At 33.4% G+C, this 18,102-nt stretch overlaps 1 protein-coding gene across 11 annotated transcripts in view; it reads right to left on the bottom strand.

The window, feature by feature from the left end:
* LOC128993812 (disco-interacting protein 2-like) overlaps positions 1-18,102 on the bottom strand; it is a 368,811-nt gene that overhangs the window by 86,654 nt on the left and 264,055 nt on the right. For all 11 annotated transcript variants that reach the window (XM_054417839.1, XM_054417836.1, XM_054417840.1 and 8 more), the window contains exon 2: positions 6,954-7,028. In XM_054417839.1, the coding sequence (XP_054273814.1) occupies positions 6,954-7,028 (75 nt within the window). The remainder of the gene's footprint in view (positions 1-6,953; positions 7,029-18,102) is intronic.

Below are 18,102 nucleotides of genomic sequence, written 5' to 3'. Positions count from 1 at the left end.
CATTTTTATAATCCTCGAAATTTTGGTATATCGATATAGACTACACACATTCTACAAACATGACATAACTTTCATGGCATAAACTTATAGGCCTACTTACACAGATTTGATTTCAGACAAATCTTGATTTTACCCAAGGGTAGAAGTAGAGATGTATAGTTCAAATCTACAGATTTCCTGAATACGAAGATCCGTTACGGTAGGAAATAACAACATTTAAAATTGAAACAGTATGCGGGCAAACACCGACGATCAATATTTAGGTAAACTACTTGTAACATAAAAACGTCAATGACAGTTTGAAACCAGCTGTTAGTTTAAACAGCACTGAAACGACTTTAAATTATTAGCGTCGGCTGCTAGACTAAAAAAATTAAACTTAAAAAAATTAAATCATGGCATTGACATTCCCTGCCTTAGAAAATTATATTTATTTCAACACAAAATTCACGAAATCACGAAAGTGGTTGATTCAGAATCCTGAAATGAAAAAAAAAACTCTGTCACGTTTAAAAATATAATATATCACAATTAATTGCACACTCTAGTGGAAATCGATGAAACCCACCCATATGAATTCTTGCTTATCCGTTTACTTTTCCACACTTTGCATTTTTGTACATGCCAAGTCAAGTCTTAAAACATTACATTTAAAACAATTGTATTAAATCTTCCATAAATTACAAGAAACAGTGACTCATCCATTTTCCCCGATTCCGAATATTTGTGCGCAATCTTGGCGACTTATGTTCAGTCTCCGGCATTCTGGAGGTGTTCGCAATTCGGACACACCCGTTCCCATAGTCCGATTATGCTGGTTCACGAACTCGTTCTAATAAACTTAGGCTTACACGTTTGTAACATATCTCATCAAACTCGCAGCGTTGTTGCCCGAGTTACCGCGCTCACGGTCACATATACAGGGTGTATTTATAATGTCCCGCATGGGCTTGGCTTAATATTTTCAAAACGGCAATAGATAAATCAATAAGATTTGGTACATAGGTAAACACCACACCTAAAAACAACGTTTTAAAGACTGTCAGTTTTCTGTCATATAATGGGGACATCCCGCAAGGAGTCAGAAGGAAATCTTAAATAAGAGCATTGGTTGATATTTACAGATAACCGTAGGCATATTCTACAACTTAGTAAAACGTTATTTTTTGTATTAAAGCCATTTTTCATTTAGGACACAAATGATTTTTCTTTTTGCTTTCTTTATTTGTTGTGCTCCTGGTCTTTAATGTTTACCAGGTTTTTAATGATTTATTTGTTGCCAAAAACAATTTAAGAAAATATATTTAATTATTTACTTACATTATTTTTTACGTAGTTAAAATGACTAAATATTTGATTTGATAATTTGAAATATTATCAACATATTGTTCAACCTTTTCCCATATAAGAAGGTATCCAAACACTACCAAATAGGTAAAGGTACTACAGTAGCAAAATGTGTTTTATAAAAAGAAATAAAAATAAGAATAAGAAACGAAACACACAAATTTAAAGTGCGTAACACAAAAAATTTATCTTTATGCTTTTTTCTTCTTTTTGTGCTCTTGATTTTGATATATTTTATTGTTTTAAATTATATTGTAAATGAAGTTTGTACCGGTACTGTATAAATTCCTTGACACTTTGTAGAATATTAAATTAATTGTTATTCAGTTATATTTTTGTATTTTCTTTCCATTATTAAAATGTATAGGCCTAATAGACGATTTAGTACTCATTGCGTGTATTTCTTTGTTACAAAATCCTAAATTTGTGTTAGCGAATTTCCCCTATAGGGAATAAGCTATTACCGTAGTACTCATGGTAAGACCTGGACCCGGGACCGATTTACTTTTTCGTTTTGAGGTCCCTAGATGCCAAAAACACCATCCGTTCAAATTCATAAATTTGATGAAATTTGGTACAAGCGTGTAAACCTACGTTTATTCGAACGAGTTCGCGAACCAGCTTGATCGAACCAAGGGAACGGGGGTTTATGGGGTAAAAATTGAGTTTTCCCATTTTTGACACTAAAAACTTAAAATGTAGCAATTTCTTTATAAACCATTTTGTAGAGCTTAAAAGCAAATAATTTAGTATATTGAAGCGTTAATTATGCGCCTAATGGTTACGGAGAAAATTCCAAAAATCTGTAAATTTAAAATTTCCATGTTATACATACTTAGAATAAGTGAACTGTTGTAGTTTGCTTGTTTATATACATATTTTAATCAAATTTGGAAAATGCATTCATTTCATACTAAACTATTATCATTTTACAAAAAAAAAAAACAAAAAAAACACCTTTTTACCCTCCCTGTTGCAGCAAACCTAAGTACTCGTTAAACTTTGATGGTTCAAAACTGGACCCATCTGTTCCTGATCATTGGGCTTTAAATAAATGGTCCTGGCTAATGAAACAGCTGATCTTAGTCAGTAACAAAGCTACACAGATCATCTCACACCATTCTATACTCATATTTGGGTTAAAATACGCACCTAGGTGGCGTCCCCATATCAATTGATATTGATATTGATATATATCGAACCAATGTTATTTAAATAGGGAATAAATGTGATATTTTTACAGAGACATTTTAGCGTAAATCCAATCAGGCAAGTGGAAATTCGCTTAGTCTGCAGGTTTGCTGTGTCGGGGGTATTTTTAATTATAATTGGCACTTTGTGATACATTAATTGGAGTATATACGAATGTTACTATTGTTTAAGCGATGTAATACAAGTTTACAGCTCAACATTTCAAATTTTGATTACATATTAAAAATTTGAACTCACGTATATTTTCCCCTTAGTAATTATGAAACATAATTTTGCAAACTTCAGTAGCAAAAAGGTTTTCTAAACATATACATCTTATAACAAAACTAATTTATTGGTATATCAACACTGATTGCAAGTCCTCTTCTCGATTCAAAGTGATTCTGATATTTTGATTATACTTTCATTATATTTTGACTCTATTCCAGTGATATGAAACTAGCCTAGGCTGTTTCTGAATAAAGGTACTTTTTGGCATAACCTTTAGAATAGTATCATTTACATTTTTGTAATTACTAACAATTAATTATTTCGATAAGTTTAAGGGATTAATCCCCTAAAAGATATTATTATGTTTATTCTTATTTAATAATCTATTTCTAATTTTCAAATTATTAATTAAATCGGGGCCAAACCTAAAGCAATGCGATTCATTTTTAATACATTTAGAAATTATTCTATTTTTAGCAAATGTGTTGCTTAACAATTACCATAGGGTGTAAGGTAAGTTTACTGATGTTGATAAGTATAACTACCATTTAATGCAACAGAAAAAATGTATACTTTACGCATTATCGTTGGTTATGAATTAAGTATAAAAGAATCATTTTTTAAAGTCAATCTTTGCTCGCATTATTTAGTTGTCTTAGAAGTTCATACACATCTAAATCTACTGATTGATATTCCACCACAGCGTCTGCAATTTTCTTCTTTGGAAAAGCTGTTGTCCAAGCGACAATAATAATGAACGAGCGGCCGACCCTCAGAACAATGGACTGAGGAGGACGGGCAGCAGGTAGGCTGCCGAGCAGCTCAGCCCTACTAGGGGTAGCGTTTCAGGGGGGGACGATTCCGGGGTGTACATAGGGGATGCCTTGCCGGGGAAGACCTTTCCGTTTCTACTTGTTTGAATTAAAATTAATAACACAATTAGTTCATATCAACTAGATTTTCATAAATTACTCGTCAAGCCCTTGGGGGGGAACGATTCCGGTCGTGGACATATATTTTATACCAGCTGGTTGTCTGGTTTCGTGACGTCACGTTTAGCCTGAGGGGTGATGTTTCCGGGGGCGACCATTCCGGCGACCCAAATTATTCATACCTAATAATATTTAATCAATACATGCTGTCAAAAGTATAATTTAAGTCTATTCTAGGATTATTTTTTGAAGAATGAACATGTTTGTACAAATTAAAAAAATTATTTGTAGGCTAAAGTTGTTAAGGAATGAACGTACGAGTATTAAGATTTCAGGCAACAAAAACTATTAAATGATGGAGGTAAAAGTTACATTAAATCAGCCTTGAAGATTTTTAGGACCTTAAAAGTAAATACAATTCTACTCAACTTTCTTATCCATTTTGTGAAATAAAAATACAAAGATTAATTTCCTAAACCAGGGCCCCAAATGTTTAGAGGTTAGGCCTAGTTCAACTGAGTTTAGTGACACAGTAAAATGTATTGAAAGAAACAGATAAATAGTTCAGATAAATAGTTTAGCTCAAACAAGTCGCAAAGACTAGTGCTTGCATCTTAACGTCTGTAAGCTTTGAGAAAAACATTTTGATATTGGCTTCCTGGAAGTGGCCGGATAAACAGAAGACCGGAAAAACCAAGGCCGGATATCAGGGGTTCTACTGTATATATATAGATTTTCCGTTGATAACTTAAAATGCATGAGCGATTTAAGGACTTTTTCCGGTTATGAAATTGCACGTACCACTCAAGTTTTTCGGGGTATTCCGGACGAAAGGGAGCGTTATGTAATAAGAAAAGTTGATATTATTAATTTATTTTCAGGGTGACAAAATTTGACTTGGGGTTGGATTTGCTAAAAAATCAACAAGCCAAGTTTCATACCTGTCAGAATTCCCTGACAGAAAGATCCTTCCATAATTTCAAATTTACCTGTTCCCGATATCTGAATTTCAATCAAATTACACCCTTCAATTACACATTAATATAACAAATGTTAACGTTTGCAACTTCCTTTTTGGAAATTTTTTTTGTGCAATTAGTACCAGTTTCGAAACCCAGGCATCAGTTTTGGCCAGGAATCACTGTTTACTCTAAAAAGTGGTATGCTTCAAACTAATCACTACTTTATTTCATCATTTATTAAATTTGTAATATCATGACATTGCAGTTGTTCATAGAATACGAAATCCCTATAGCATTGTAGCAAACAAACTGTTATTTCCATTCAGTATTTAATTCATTTACCTCAAGCAGTACATGAATAAAAAATAAATACAAACTAAATCATTGAACCTGGACTCATCTACTAAACATAAATCAAATGACTAAAATATACCAAAATGTTAATAAACAAACCAAAGGGTTGAGAACCATAAATAAATCAATATTAAGACGAACTGAAACCAACAAAACCCAACAACGACCTGAGACAAATGAATGGATGGTTAGTAATACATAACTCAATGGAGCAATACTGACAGATCCAGACGGGCGTTAAATAATAGTTAACAGACATACAGAACCATTAGTGACTATACCACATCACATATATCATACTACATGTTACACACGTCATCAAATCATCACAATCATACATACGTCATCATATTTCAATCAAACCACATCCCCTGTGTTCAGACTATATTGTACTGTGTGTTGTAGTGTGTTGTCTAGAGACGTTTACATAACTATCATTGTACTACTAACAATAGTAACTTAAATGTGTTCATATGCAAAATTTCAGCAGTATGTTTTAATATTGAAAATTTTAAAAAACAAGAGGGATTAAATTTGCAATAACCAGTAATGAATATTTATAGCCTCTTTCGATGGTATGCCTTGTTGTATAAATTTCGAATTCCTTCCTTGGTGCGTTTGAATATTGTCCTTTCCAAGAACAATATAGGTTTGAGTTACATCTCTGTATTTACACGTTTTTAGTAATACATAAACTAAAATTGTAATCCTTTAAAATAGTTTCAATCTGCAAACGTGTGTATAGGCAAATCCTAAATCGAGGATATACTATAATAAGGGAATTAAAATAATATTACAACCCTTTTAAACATCTCGTCAGTGCTTTCGTGGAACTTTATTTAAGATAAAATTACATAAGTAACCATTTAAAAACATTTAGTAGGAAATACGTTATGTTATGCGATAACATTAAAGCAATCAATGGTAACTGAATCTACAGAATAATAAGCACTGGCATTTTTGTAGAATATTTTCACTATGAAAAAACAACTTGTAGGCTACATCAAAATGCAATCATGATATGACGTTTTTCCACAACAAGGAAAGAACATTAATTATATTTATTTCTCAAAATAGATTCAAACAAATGCAGATTATTTTATTTTCCAAGCTTCATCATAACTCATTTTAGATTGCAAACATCTTTCGCTTTAGGCATGCCTTTCCTTCATTCCTGCAAAATGCATTCTCTTAATCAAATACTCAACGGCAAATCTATTTCCTGGTAACACTAATGGGTTCTTCGTCAAAATCCTCGTTCAAGATCAAATAAAAACAATAATTAAAAACGTATACTTCTTGGTTCCAAACGAAATTACGAATTAAGAGGACATTTTAATTCGTAACAAAATACTGGGTATAAGAAAAAACGACGTAAATAATTCATTCTAAATGTACACTTGCTTGCTTGGTGAATTTAGCAGTGGAGAATAACATACAAGTGTGGTATGGAGAAGCCAAACGTTATTGCAACTTGTTTGCGCAAAATAGTGAGAAAAGGAAAGACCACATAGGGGGATGATGAACCACATAGGAACATTACTTGCTGCATAAAACACTCCGGTCCCTACAGAGGTTTACAAACCAAACCAGACACTGTTGTCAACTGTTTGATTCAAACTAACTCATTCATCCAAAATACAATGAAATTTCGTTAAGCACAATCATTTATGATTCGGTGCCTCTAAAATGGTAAATTAAAAATATTATATTAAAAGGCTTTAAGAGTATTAATCACACAAAATCACAAAAAAAGTTATTAGATTATGAGTTTAAAACGAAATAATTATTACATTAGTAGTTTTAACACGAATCAGTAAGAAACATTTACCACACTTCCATAAACACCGCCTAATGGTAATCCGTGCAAAATATGACACAAATATGGGTAGTGATGCCCACTTGTTGCACGGACTGGGATGCTACTCATGCTTACCTTGGGTTTGTTTGGGGACATAGGGAGCCAGCAGCCGCGTCCTCTTCTTCTCGTATCCTTTTTGTGTGATGTCCCCTGAAACGAAAATGGATTATTACAACATTGTAAAGATGTAAATTTTACTGGAATTATATGTACAAACATTATTAGAAAATCAAGAACAAGCGTGTTGAAGAAAAATATATTATAGGTTAACATGTTTTCACATAATTATACTAAGCCTCAATATGCACAACATACATATTGACATATATATATATTAACGTATATATATATATATATATATATATATATATTGACGTATATTAATTACATATACGCAAGACGTGCAGACGAATTCTATCACACAAGAAAAGAACGTTGGAGTTTCATAGTTCTTTACACTGATTAAAGAGATTTGTACGAATCTTACAAATTAAAACTCCATTACAAACACAATCAACAGTTGAGCGTAATGCTATCCCAGTTGTTAGCACCACGAAAACATCCATTACATGACATCATGGTGGATTTGATAGTTTTTTGTAAAGCGTGTAGAGATAATTTTTAAAACTATGTAACTGGAGTGTAAACTGACGAAAACACCTTTACGCCTACTCTGGAATCGTACACCACGTCTACTCCGCAAGCGGCTCCGTTGTACATGATAAAAGTGAAAGCGTGATAGCGACTGGTAGGAGGATGGTAGGTTGTGTGGGAGGACGAGCCGATGACCTTGAGACCAATGACCTTGGGTGGGCGATAACACGGTGACTCAGCCTCACCTGCGGGAGTGCAGGCACACCCGCCACCGCGGCCTTGACGACGACCTGTGCAAGGTGGCGAACGAAACGTCGCCAAGATGATGATGCTACACGTAGATCCTTCTTCATTCCTTATCTATACCCCACTGAAGTGTGGAATTGGCAAAATCTCGTAAAATTATTTAATAGAACACAACAAATTATCATTTGAAAATCTACGGTGAGGATAATACAATAGATTAAGGAGTAGACAAATATTGATTTCAGTATATCACACGGCTTAAATATTTTCTTCTTGATCACGGTCAAATTTACGTACCACATTTCAGCAAAACCAGTTTACAATTCGTGGTTTTTAACAACGAAAACACTCGGCGATTATGTATTGAAAAAAAAAAACAACAAATTATTGGCTGTTTAAGACAATCCAATGGTGAGGTTAAGTGATTTTGATCCTCACATTTTTTATATACGAAAGTACAAGTTTCTTTTAGACTTTGGGACTTCGTTGCAGGACACCTTTGCTGTATAATTTCTGTATGTTTAATTTATTCAATTTAAGGAATCCATTTTACTGTTTTCCATCCCACCGACTAACCAAAGATGTATCATTCAGGATTTAAACTTGGAACTCAACATTGCAGCTTGTATTTCGCTAATGCAAATGAGACGGCAAACTGCATTGATTAGCATATCTGACTACGGTGAATACCGCTCGAAGGACATTCTCTGACCTTTTGACCTCAGCTTCTTGTACAGAGGGGATAACTTTGACAGCAGCAGAATTGCCAACTATATTGTCACATTGGTGTTTCCGGTACAAATATATAGAAAAAAATTCACGAAGATTGATGCTACGTCATGTCATGTCAAGTATCACACAAACAGTGCAGTACAGTACAGTCTACAGACAAGACTGTACACCAATCGCAATCATGATGAGCTACGGAGGTGTGCAACGGACTGGAATGTGAATCAGTTGCCAAACCGATACAGCAAACTGGTCAATACTACATTGTACAGGAACCTCATTGTAAAGTTTTACCATTGACGTTGTATTAATAGTTGAAGGCTTTACCAAACTTTCGTAGGGGTAAATTAGCTAAGGGGTTTTATTTAACATGTTAAAACATTTACAAGTTATGGTTTTAAATTAATTAGGAAGAGCATACAACATAAGTAGACATATTATCTATTTGTGGAGTACTATCGACTTCGATTGCAAAGTTACCACCATTCAGTGGTCAGTGATTTGAAGGCCTTGATATGACGGTTAACGCTCGCAGTTTTCTACCTCTTCATCATCCCACACTCGCACTTCATTATCAAGGCGATCCTGCAATACACATCACGTTGTGGGGGGAGTTTTACATTTACATGGGATTCAACATTATATTTCCATTGATTTCAATTTAGACGAATTCAAATGTAAAAGAAAGTAATGAAATATTAATGAATTTTTGAATTGGAGGAGTATTAATACATAATAGATGGACAAAAAAAGGAGACCATTTTGGGAGTTTATTACAAAAGTACTTTTCTCATAGCACGGTGCTTATGACGATCTTCTTTTCACCCCTTACAAATTTAAACTTTTAAACTTGTGGTCGGACCAAAAAGAGTTACAATATAAAAAAGCCTAAGTGACGAGACACACTATTGAACTTAACACTTGATTTGCCCAAATCAATTGTTTTGTGTGCTAGTACGTTATATTGATTTTTCATTAATTAAGTTGAGAAATTGAAGGCCTTGAGCCACAAACCATAAGCGGTTGTTATAATTCGTTTAATGCTTGAGTAGAGTATATTAGACGTCGTAGACTGGTAAAAAGCACAGAGCTCCTTTTATTCTCTGCTCTGTGGTAAAGAGACCGTCAACTTGACGGCGCTACACAGGCAATACAGGTACACACACAACACTAGCCTTGTACCTAGATTGTATCCTCTGCTTTGAAGGCGCTCTCTCACTCAGCCTTTGGTCTGCTTCTACTTTACTCCTTTAGACGTCACAACGAAAAACATTCGGTACTTTTCTCCGCTAAATTACAACTATTGACTTTAGTAACCAACGTATGTATAGCAAAATAGTTTGTACCAACGTATTGTCAGTTAATGTTCTTCTTTGTTCATAATGGACTGTACATAATATTTTGGCTTAAGTAGTTTCATCACTTATTGATTTTCTAGTGATAACTATTTTTATTTCTTGGTTTTAAAAAAATTAAAGAATTGTAACTGCTACATCATCACGGCATGGCAACATTTACGTTATTCCAAAACCACGTCTCAAGTTTAATACTATTTTAACACAAGGGAAGATAAAAATATAAGAAACAAATTTTGGAAACAATTAGGTACACCCACAAATAACTGCCATAGAAAACAAAATAAAAATATTAAAATTCGTACAAGCGATTTCTTACTATTGTTAATAGAGGGCAATGAATAAAAATTTAAAGCATGGGGCTGAACAAAAAATAATAACCGTATACAAATCTGAAAAATGAGAACCTAAAATAGAAAAAAGGTTTGAAAGACTGATAAAATGGAGAATATATAAACAATTCATACTCTAATAGAAATCGACGTGAAAAATTAGAATAAGTTCAATACTGTAAACGGACCTCGTTTACTCAGCGTCTGCCACTATAGGAGCTCTTATAATACTGTAATGTAATTGGAATAACTCAACAATATAAGTGATTTTTAAATAGTCAGCAGATTTGTCTAAACATTGGGTTTATCAAATTCGAGATAATAATGACTCATTAAATCAAATTGTTACCAAATTATATTTTGTACCATTTAATGGTGGAGTTAGTGAGCAGATAATTTTGTGTCGTTTGTTACTTTCCTGAAAGTGCATTATTAGCCAGATAGCGTAGTTAAATATGTCTAAAACTACACGTTAGGGATATAATAACAATTCCTTAGTTCGTACAAAAACACACAACATTATGAGATTACCATTATCAACACGATACAAAGGCGGCTGTCACATAGGTGGAGCCCACCTGGTGATAGCAGATAACAGCTTTAGCACAGTTGACAACATTATCGCTATTTAATACTAATAAAGCTAAAAACACTCAATTGCATTTCACACATTTAGAGGTTAGTTTATCGAAATTTCACCTTCATTGGCGCATATGTTGTGGATACATTTATTGTTATTTCATCTCAGTTGTAGATATAGTGTTTCCTTATGTTTTACCTCTACCTTTAGGTATGAAATAAATGTGTAAGCTAATTTAAGTAGAAAAAGAACTGCATTACCAAAATGTGTTATATTATGTTTTAGATCTATTGGTGCCGAATCATGGAAGAGGATGCACCTGGAGATGTAGCAGTCTCCACAAAACACGTAGTTTAACCAAAGGGCAATTGAATAGTGTATAGACATATTTTAATTTAATGGTCAGTATATAATTATAGTCTGTTTTCAAAACATGTACGTACATGTATAATTTCATAATTACAAATAAAATGAAATATACGGAATAATACATATTTATTTGATCAAACGAGATGTTAAATTCATCAACCGTAATTTTCAGAGCTGCACTTTAGCACTTGTAATGGTTCAAAACATGTCTACGAGGAAAAGTAATTATGAAGGCGAACGTTATACTGAATGTAGTTGATTTTATTGCCATGTAAATTTTAAACTGTATAATTAATCACACTGGGATTACAAAAGTTTCGAATCCCATTTATTTTGAAAATTACATAAACCTTAACCACAAAGTAAAATTCTTGACTATGGATGCACTAGCGTTAGGGTTAAGCGCAATATAAAACCAACCCCCTCCAAACACCATCTCAGCTATAAGAAGTTAGCACATCACCCTTGCCCTAGTTTCCCGCCATTCTGCACAGTATGTCGCGCCATTACTCATCCCACAGCTGAGATATTCCAAGCATGTTCCGTCAAACACCCCAGATATCTCCGTGGCCATTTGTTTCCTTATTCCTACCCTTTCAAAACACCAATGTGAAGGTGGATAACGTCTCTGACATCTTCTATCGAACTGCGGGAGTGAAAAGCTATATTTTTCAGTTACGTGACATTATTTTTTAGATAACACAATGTGCATGCATTTCATAAAGATTCTTCAATGCAGTAAGACCGTTAGTTTTTTAGAGCATTTAAATTAAAATAAACTAAGTTTTTTTGCTGCGGCGGGGGTATTTTATTACTGTTTCCACAAAAACATATCAACACAAAAATATCATAAAACTCAAGATAACAGCCAGGGTTGAGACGGCAACGGGTATATGTAGAATCTAACTTATTTCATCAATGAATAATTTCTTTTATCAATGAATTATTCCAAATGAAATATTATTTCAGTATTAAATTAGATTAAATCAAATGTGTGGGATTGTGAAATGAAATGCATTTTTAAGATGAACATTAAACAAATATTCTATTAATTTAAGTGTTGTTACCTTTCTAAGAATACGCGGACAAGAGGCAACGTTGAAGTCATAGCAGGTTATTGGAGATTTTATCAACTCGAAATCATTGTCGCTTTTGAAAGCCAGCTCTTCGCTTCCTTTCCTCCTTTTATCTTCTGAGGAGACATTGCGTTTGTCTCAAATGTGCGTTTTTAGGGTTGGGTACTCTAGGGAGAGCTATTTGTTTAACATGTATTAGCAATGCATGGTACTAAACTATGCGCAGTACATAAACCGTTCAATACTGCATTTTGAATTGCATAAGCACATATTATGAGAGAATTATCACAAAATCTCTATGTAAAACACATGGGAAATTTAGTGTTTGAAGTTTGCATTGTTGCAGTTGCTAAGCGACTGTTTTAAAGTCTAGACTGTTTTAAAGTCCACAATTTCGAGTTGAAATAACCGAATTCTACAAATTTTCTAAGGGGTTTTTTTTTAAGAGCTCGGTAATCAAATAACCTTCATTAATTTTTAAAGCAAATATTGTAGAAATGTTCAATTAATTTATTAAACCCTAGAGAAAAACATTTTAATATTTTATTCTGGAAACCCAACATAGATGAGTACCTATATTTATCATATTCATTTTTTTTTTAGGAAATCGTGACGAAATACTACATGATACACAATATGTGGTGGTTATGACGTTATAACTCAGGAAGGTATATTGGGGTGAGTGTGTGTGTACAGTATACATCGAGTCCGTTGTCCAAACAATCATCACACTAAGGTCACTGACACCATTCAACTTGTAAAAGACAAATAATATGACAAGTGAAAGAGTTCTAAAAAAAGTGGAAAGAGAACTAAAACCCTCAACAGAAATTTTAAACTTAGAATATTTTAATCAATATTTTAGAGTTAATATTTTAAGTTAGTGCTGACATTACCATTGACATGTGATTGTTGGTTACAAAATTTTGCCGTAACAATAAAAATATTTTACGAAGGTGTTGAGAACTTTAGAGACAACCTTAATACTAAATATTATTGTTTTTGGTTCCTAGGCTATCTTTAAAAACTTAGAAGCATAAATAAGCTTTATGAATATTCAAGTAGATTTATACTTCTAACTAAGCTCTTGTCTTAAGCCTAGATTATTTTTTTTCTTTTCTGCTTGTGTCTAAAAACTTAAGAATACGATATTGGCATGGTCTCTGCCAATGGAAATAGTAAATAAACATTCAAAATGAATTCAAAACATTTTAAAAAGCGAGTGCGACCATTTATAGCCTCTTTATATGATTTCCATCTATGGAATCGACAAGAAGAGGCAAAGGGGAATAAAACTAAATTGTGTAACGGCGGGGCATTGGAATTGCAAATGAGGCTGGCAGAGCAGTTGCGTAAACTAATTGTTATCCTGGGAGCCGATAATAAATGTTGACAAACATTTTTAAACGCTTGCTTTGGCAAGAAAGATTACATCGAAAACCTTTATCTCACTTTTCACTAACCAAAAAAAGGACGATCCCTATAGTTCTTTATTAATAAAACACCAATGGTATTGATGGTTTTGGGATTGAACCATGATTTTTTAAATTAAAAGTGAGTACGATACTTGTTATTGAATTGAAAGTATCATTTATGAATTAGTTACTGTACCTATACCGGCCATGATTGATTATCAACCATGTCTCTGATTTTGTTTGAAGAATTACAAAAAAAAACAGAAAAGAAACCCAAGTTTCGGCGATATTTATACATACTAGTGTCCGTGTTGCTCGTATTCGAGCAATTTCCAAGTATTAGAGGCGTTATTTTAAAAGGAATAACGTTCATAATTTCTGATGACTTTAAAAGATTCGACCCAAAGATTATGGAAATATTCAAAATTTACATAACAGAATATATCAATTTATCCAGGCTCTCTCGCTTTTTTTCCCTTGTAATATTTACGCCAACCCGAATTTAAATAGTAAATATGTGACTGTTTAAAATTAACATGTGTTCTTCTTCTCACTTTTAATTTCTGACAACAGCTGGAGTTGCATAACAATTTGTGTTTCCTGTGTTAATCTTATGGAGAAATACGAAACTTGAAAGGGCCCCGGCCCTCTGATTATTTCCCTAAAAAGAAAGTTTCCTGCACAACTTCACGTTACGCTCTTTCCATGACACCAAAAACATGTCAATCGGTTCAGTAGTTTCGGAGGAGCAATTGTCACAAAAAACATGCTTGCGTATTAAATACGTAATTGATGGTACTTTGTATGTAACACCAAACCAGTTCATATTTATATTGTTGCACCAACAACCGGTGAAAATAAGAGACACGTACAGGTCCATAATATAGTCAACCCCGTAAAAACCAACAGTAACATGCGGACGCTGAGCGGGCGTCTCTTCCTGTGTATCTGTATCAAACAATAGACCGATACACAAACAATATTGATATCGATGTATTCTTTTGTGTCGCAATTTCTAAAGGCCGTAGGATCAGATTTACAAGATGTATAGTCAACGAATAAAACTTTAATAAATTGCATTGTGTGCTTTATTCTAGCTCTATTGGACTTTCGAGTTGGTTTGACTCTTAATACGACTTTTTGTTATGTCTCAATCATACATAAATAAATTGATAGATTGATTTGGCATAGTTGACGATACCTGTTTTTTTTTTAAATCATGTGTTACACTTGAAATAAGGGTCCTCATTTCTTAAATGTGTATACTTATTAAATGAATAAATTCTTTAAGTTAATTTTGTACTAAACCTAGGTCTACATTACCACATGTTAGTGTATGGTGCCTATAACAATAAGGTGGTTTATTAGTAGTAAGGCACGAGTAAAGCTGTTACAAATATTTGTAAAATAATTTCGGCATAGAAGCGATTATAAAATGCTATTTGTTGGATCGCGGATTGTAATCATACAAAAATAAAAATAGCAATGTAATAATTACGTCAGACACAAAAAAATATGAATATTGTCAGTGATTTAGCTAGCGATACCCTAATAGTAGTAAAAAATACTCAGATTAGTTCTATAAAAATTAACATAACTACGCCCGGATGAATTTTCATCGTAAAATACCAATACCTAGAATTAGAATTAGTAATTGAAGGATTTTAATCTATAAATACATTGGTGTCAAAACGAAGGGGGAAATATTTGTCAATATTTACTTGACGATACAGGATTATTAATATTCAATTAATAACTAATTATTCACATATACATTGAGTACGGAATTGCGTCGTCAAATATACATCGCTGGGTATCTGAGTGGTTATAGTGCTGCCCTGGGACATTCAAGGACATCTTGGTCTAGTTTCAAACTAGCAAAATGTTTCTACTATGCTCAGAATTGAACCAGCAAACTCGTGATAGCAAGGTAAGTCCTACAATGAAAATATAAGTTTGTATTGTTTAGGTAGAGTAGTTATGCCCAGTCTAACTTCGGAGGGCCGACACAAGGACATAATGTAGCGGCAGTAGGGAGACTGGAGAGCGATATATCCCTGTCCAACACACAACAGCACACTGGTCCGAGGGAACTGAACGCGCAAATGACTCGGAAGTGAACGAATCAGTCAACTGATCAGCTCCGGAGATTGATTCACTACTAATGGCCACATACATTGATTTTACTGGACAACAGAGATTACAAGTATACTGTTCTCTAGAATAAATGTTTAGGTCAGGTTTGAACATCCACTTAATGTATAGTGGTTTAAATTACCTTGTTACTGTCCAAAACGATCCTTTGTAGTTCGTTTTGGATCGTTTTGGACAGTAACAAGGTAATTTAAACCACTATACATTAATTCAGACGATCCAGAGAACACACCATCATGACATCCACTAAATACTTTGTGACTATGTGATTCAATAAATACTTTTCAACATTGGGCATAGGAGAATATTTTCTTGCTTATAGTACGCCCCTCTCTCACAGAGAAAAAAAGAAAGGAAAATAAATCAGTATAAAATGTAAATATCGATGATTAAGGTAATTAAGAATTTTAGGCGAAATATTTTGACTGCACTAAACAGCGATTTCATTGGGTATATATTATAGTCAATGATTTCAGTCTTTACAAGAAACCTACTGCTTAACTTTGTAAAAAGCACATCTAAAACGTTTACAGAAACTTTTCCAAGAGACTCAAAATTGTTGAAATAATTAATTATAATTATTTTTTTTTATAATATTGCCACTTTCACCGAGTAAACGCAAAACATTAAATCCTTTTTGAATGCTAGTTTATGCCAACAGTGTAAGAACACTAAACAGAGCATGCTATTAGAGTACTATTATTGAAATAGCAATGTCCGAGAGTTCATATGTACTTAAGTATTCGATCGCGCCTAAGACCATCTACACAACCCGTTACAATAGCAAAACCCAACTTTACTTAATGTAATTAGAATCCAAGTACCATCGGCAAACGGTCAACGACACTGCAAATTTATCTACACTGGAAATAAAATACAAAAACGAAAGAAAATTTATTAACCAACACTAACTTAATGATTCTGCAGTGACCACTGTTTAATCGACGAATTAAAAAGTGTAATATAATACAGTGTTTTTGAACTTATGAAATTGCATATAGTAGACGTGCACATCTCTTATCCAATAGTTTCGTTTTCATAAAGCAGTTGATAATTAATTTCAAAATTTAGTAATGGATTGCTCTGTAATGGGGTATGGAAAATGTTCCTTTCTCAGAAGACTCGGTGGATTGTATTGGCCAAAAGAAACAATACGCAGTTTATATGACAGGATTATGAACTACAAGCATGTAAAGTCTAGAATTTAATTTCCCTAGTAATAATTTGTTAAATTTTATGATTAGGAAAAATGAGTATGTCTGATATTCCAACACATCACAATGATATACGATGAAAGCTTTGGCGTATTGATGCAACAATCCGCCATTAACACAGCAAACATAGTGTTTCTCGTAGTAGAGATCCGTGTCACTTGTAGCACGATGTTATATAACTGACAATCGAGATTTATATGAAATATTTCACCATACAAGTACATTATATAACTGTTTATATTGTAAACTAAAGTCTGCTGAAGCTGAACACCGAGTCAGTATCTACTCGAGTAATACTCATACTAGCATGAAACAGGTTTTGTGTTTCTAATAATAAGTTAACACACTGTTTATCGTCGAGGATTTCAAAGACGAATTGAGTCATTTCCAAAACTATCGCTGCATAAACTGTCCAAGTGGAGTTATATATTTCTCTGCTCAAAACTATAAATTTTTCCAAGATGAGAGTTGAATATCTTAGTTGCAGCTACTGCAATGGATTGGGTATGTTTCTTCAGGATACACACTTCACAGTATCACGAAATTCTATTAGTGAATCAATAGTCTCGGATGTATATTAGTGTGGTTACAGAATGAATTTCGATTTCAAGCAACAACATTAAAGGTATGTGGTGGTTAATTAAAAATTAAGTAGTACCTTAGTTTATGTACAAGATTTGTAAATACACGATAATTTTCAAATAATTAATTACAAAAGTATTTACATAGAGTTACAAAAATATATACATAAAGTATGTTGGACATGGATTGACTTTGGTATTATTTGGATTAAACTAGACTTTTCCTTCGTGCTTTGACTACACCGTGTGTGTTGTCCCACTATCTATCGTCATGACTAGCGGAGAAGAGCAGTCCATAAACTTAAATTGAAATAGTTTATCCTTCCCAATTACGAACAGTAAAAACACAGTATATTAAACACAATAACATTTCAGAAATGGGTTTGTTTTTTTCACCTTAATGAAATGCTACGATGTATGTCATATTAAATTGGCGAATAGTAAAAACCAATAAATCACCAACAACAAGTTCCCAACATGCGGTCCTGTAGTTTACGCAACATGTTGTGTTAATTAATGCGGCCGTAACACAACAGCTGCCGGTCCCAAATACGGGCAATGTCTGTGGGAACTCAACAC

The sequence above is a fragment of the Macrosteles quadrilineatus genome, unplaced genomic scaffold (genome assembly GCF_028750875.1).
Source record: "Macrosteles quadrilineatus isolate MER2022 unplaced genomic scaffold, UCM_ALF_1.0 Scaffold_5__1_contigs__length_97177068, whole genome shotgun sequence".
Classification (NCBI taxonomy): Eukaryota; Metazoa; Arthropoda; class Insecta; order Hemiptera; family Cicadellidae; genus Macrosteles; species Macrosteles quadrilineatus.
Note: the sequence above shows the minus strand (reverse complement) of the source record. Positions and strands in the feature narration are given on the sequence as shown.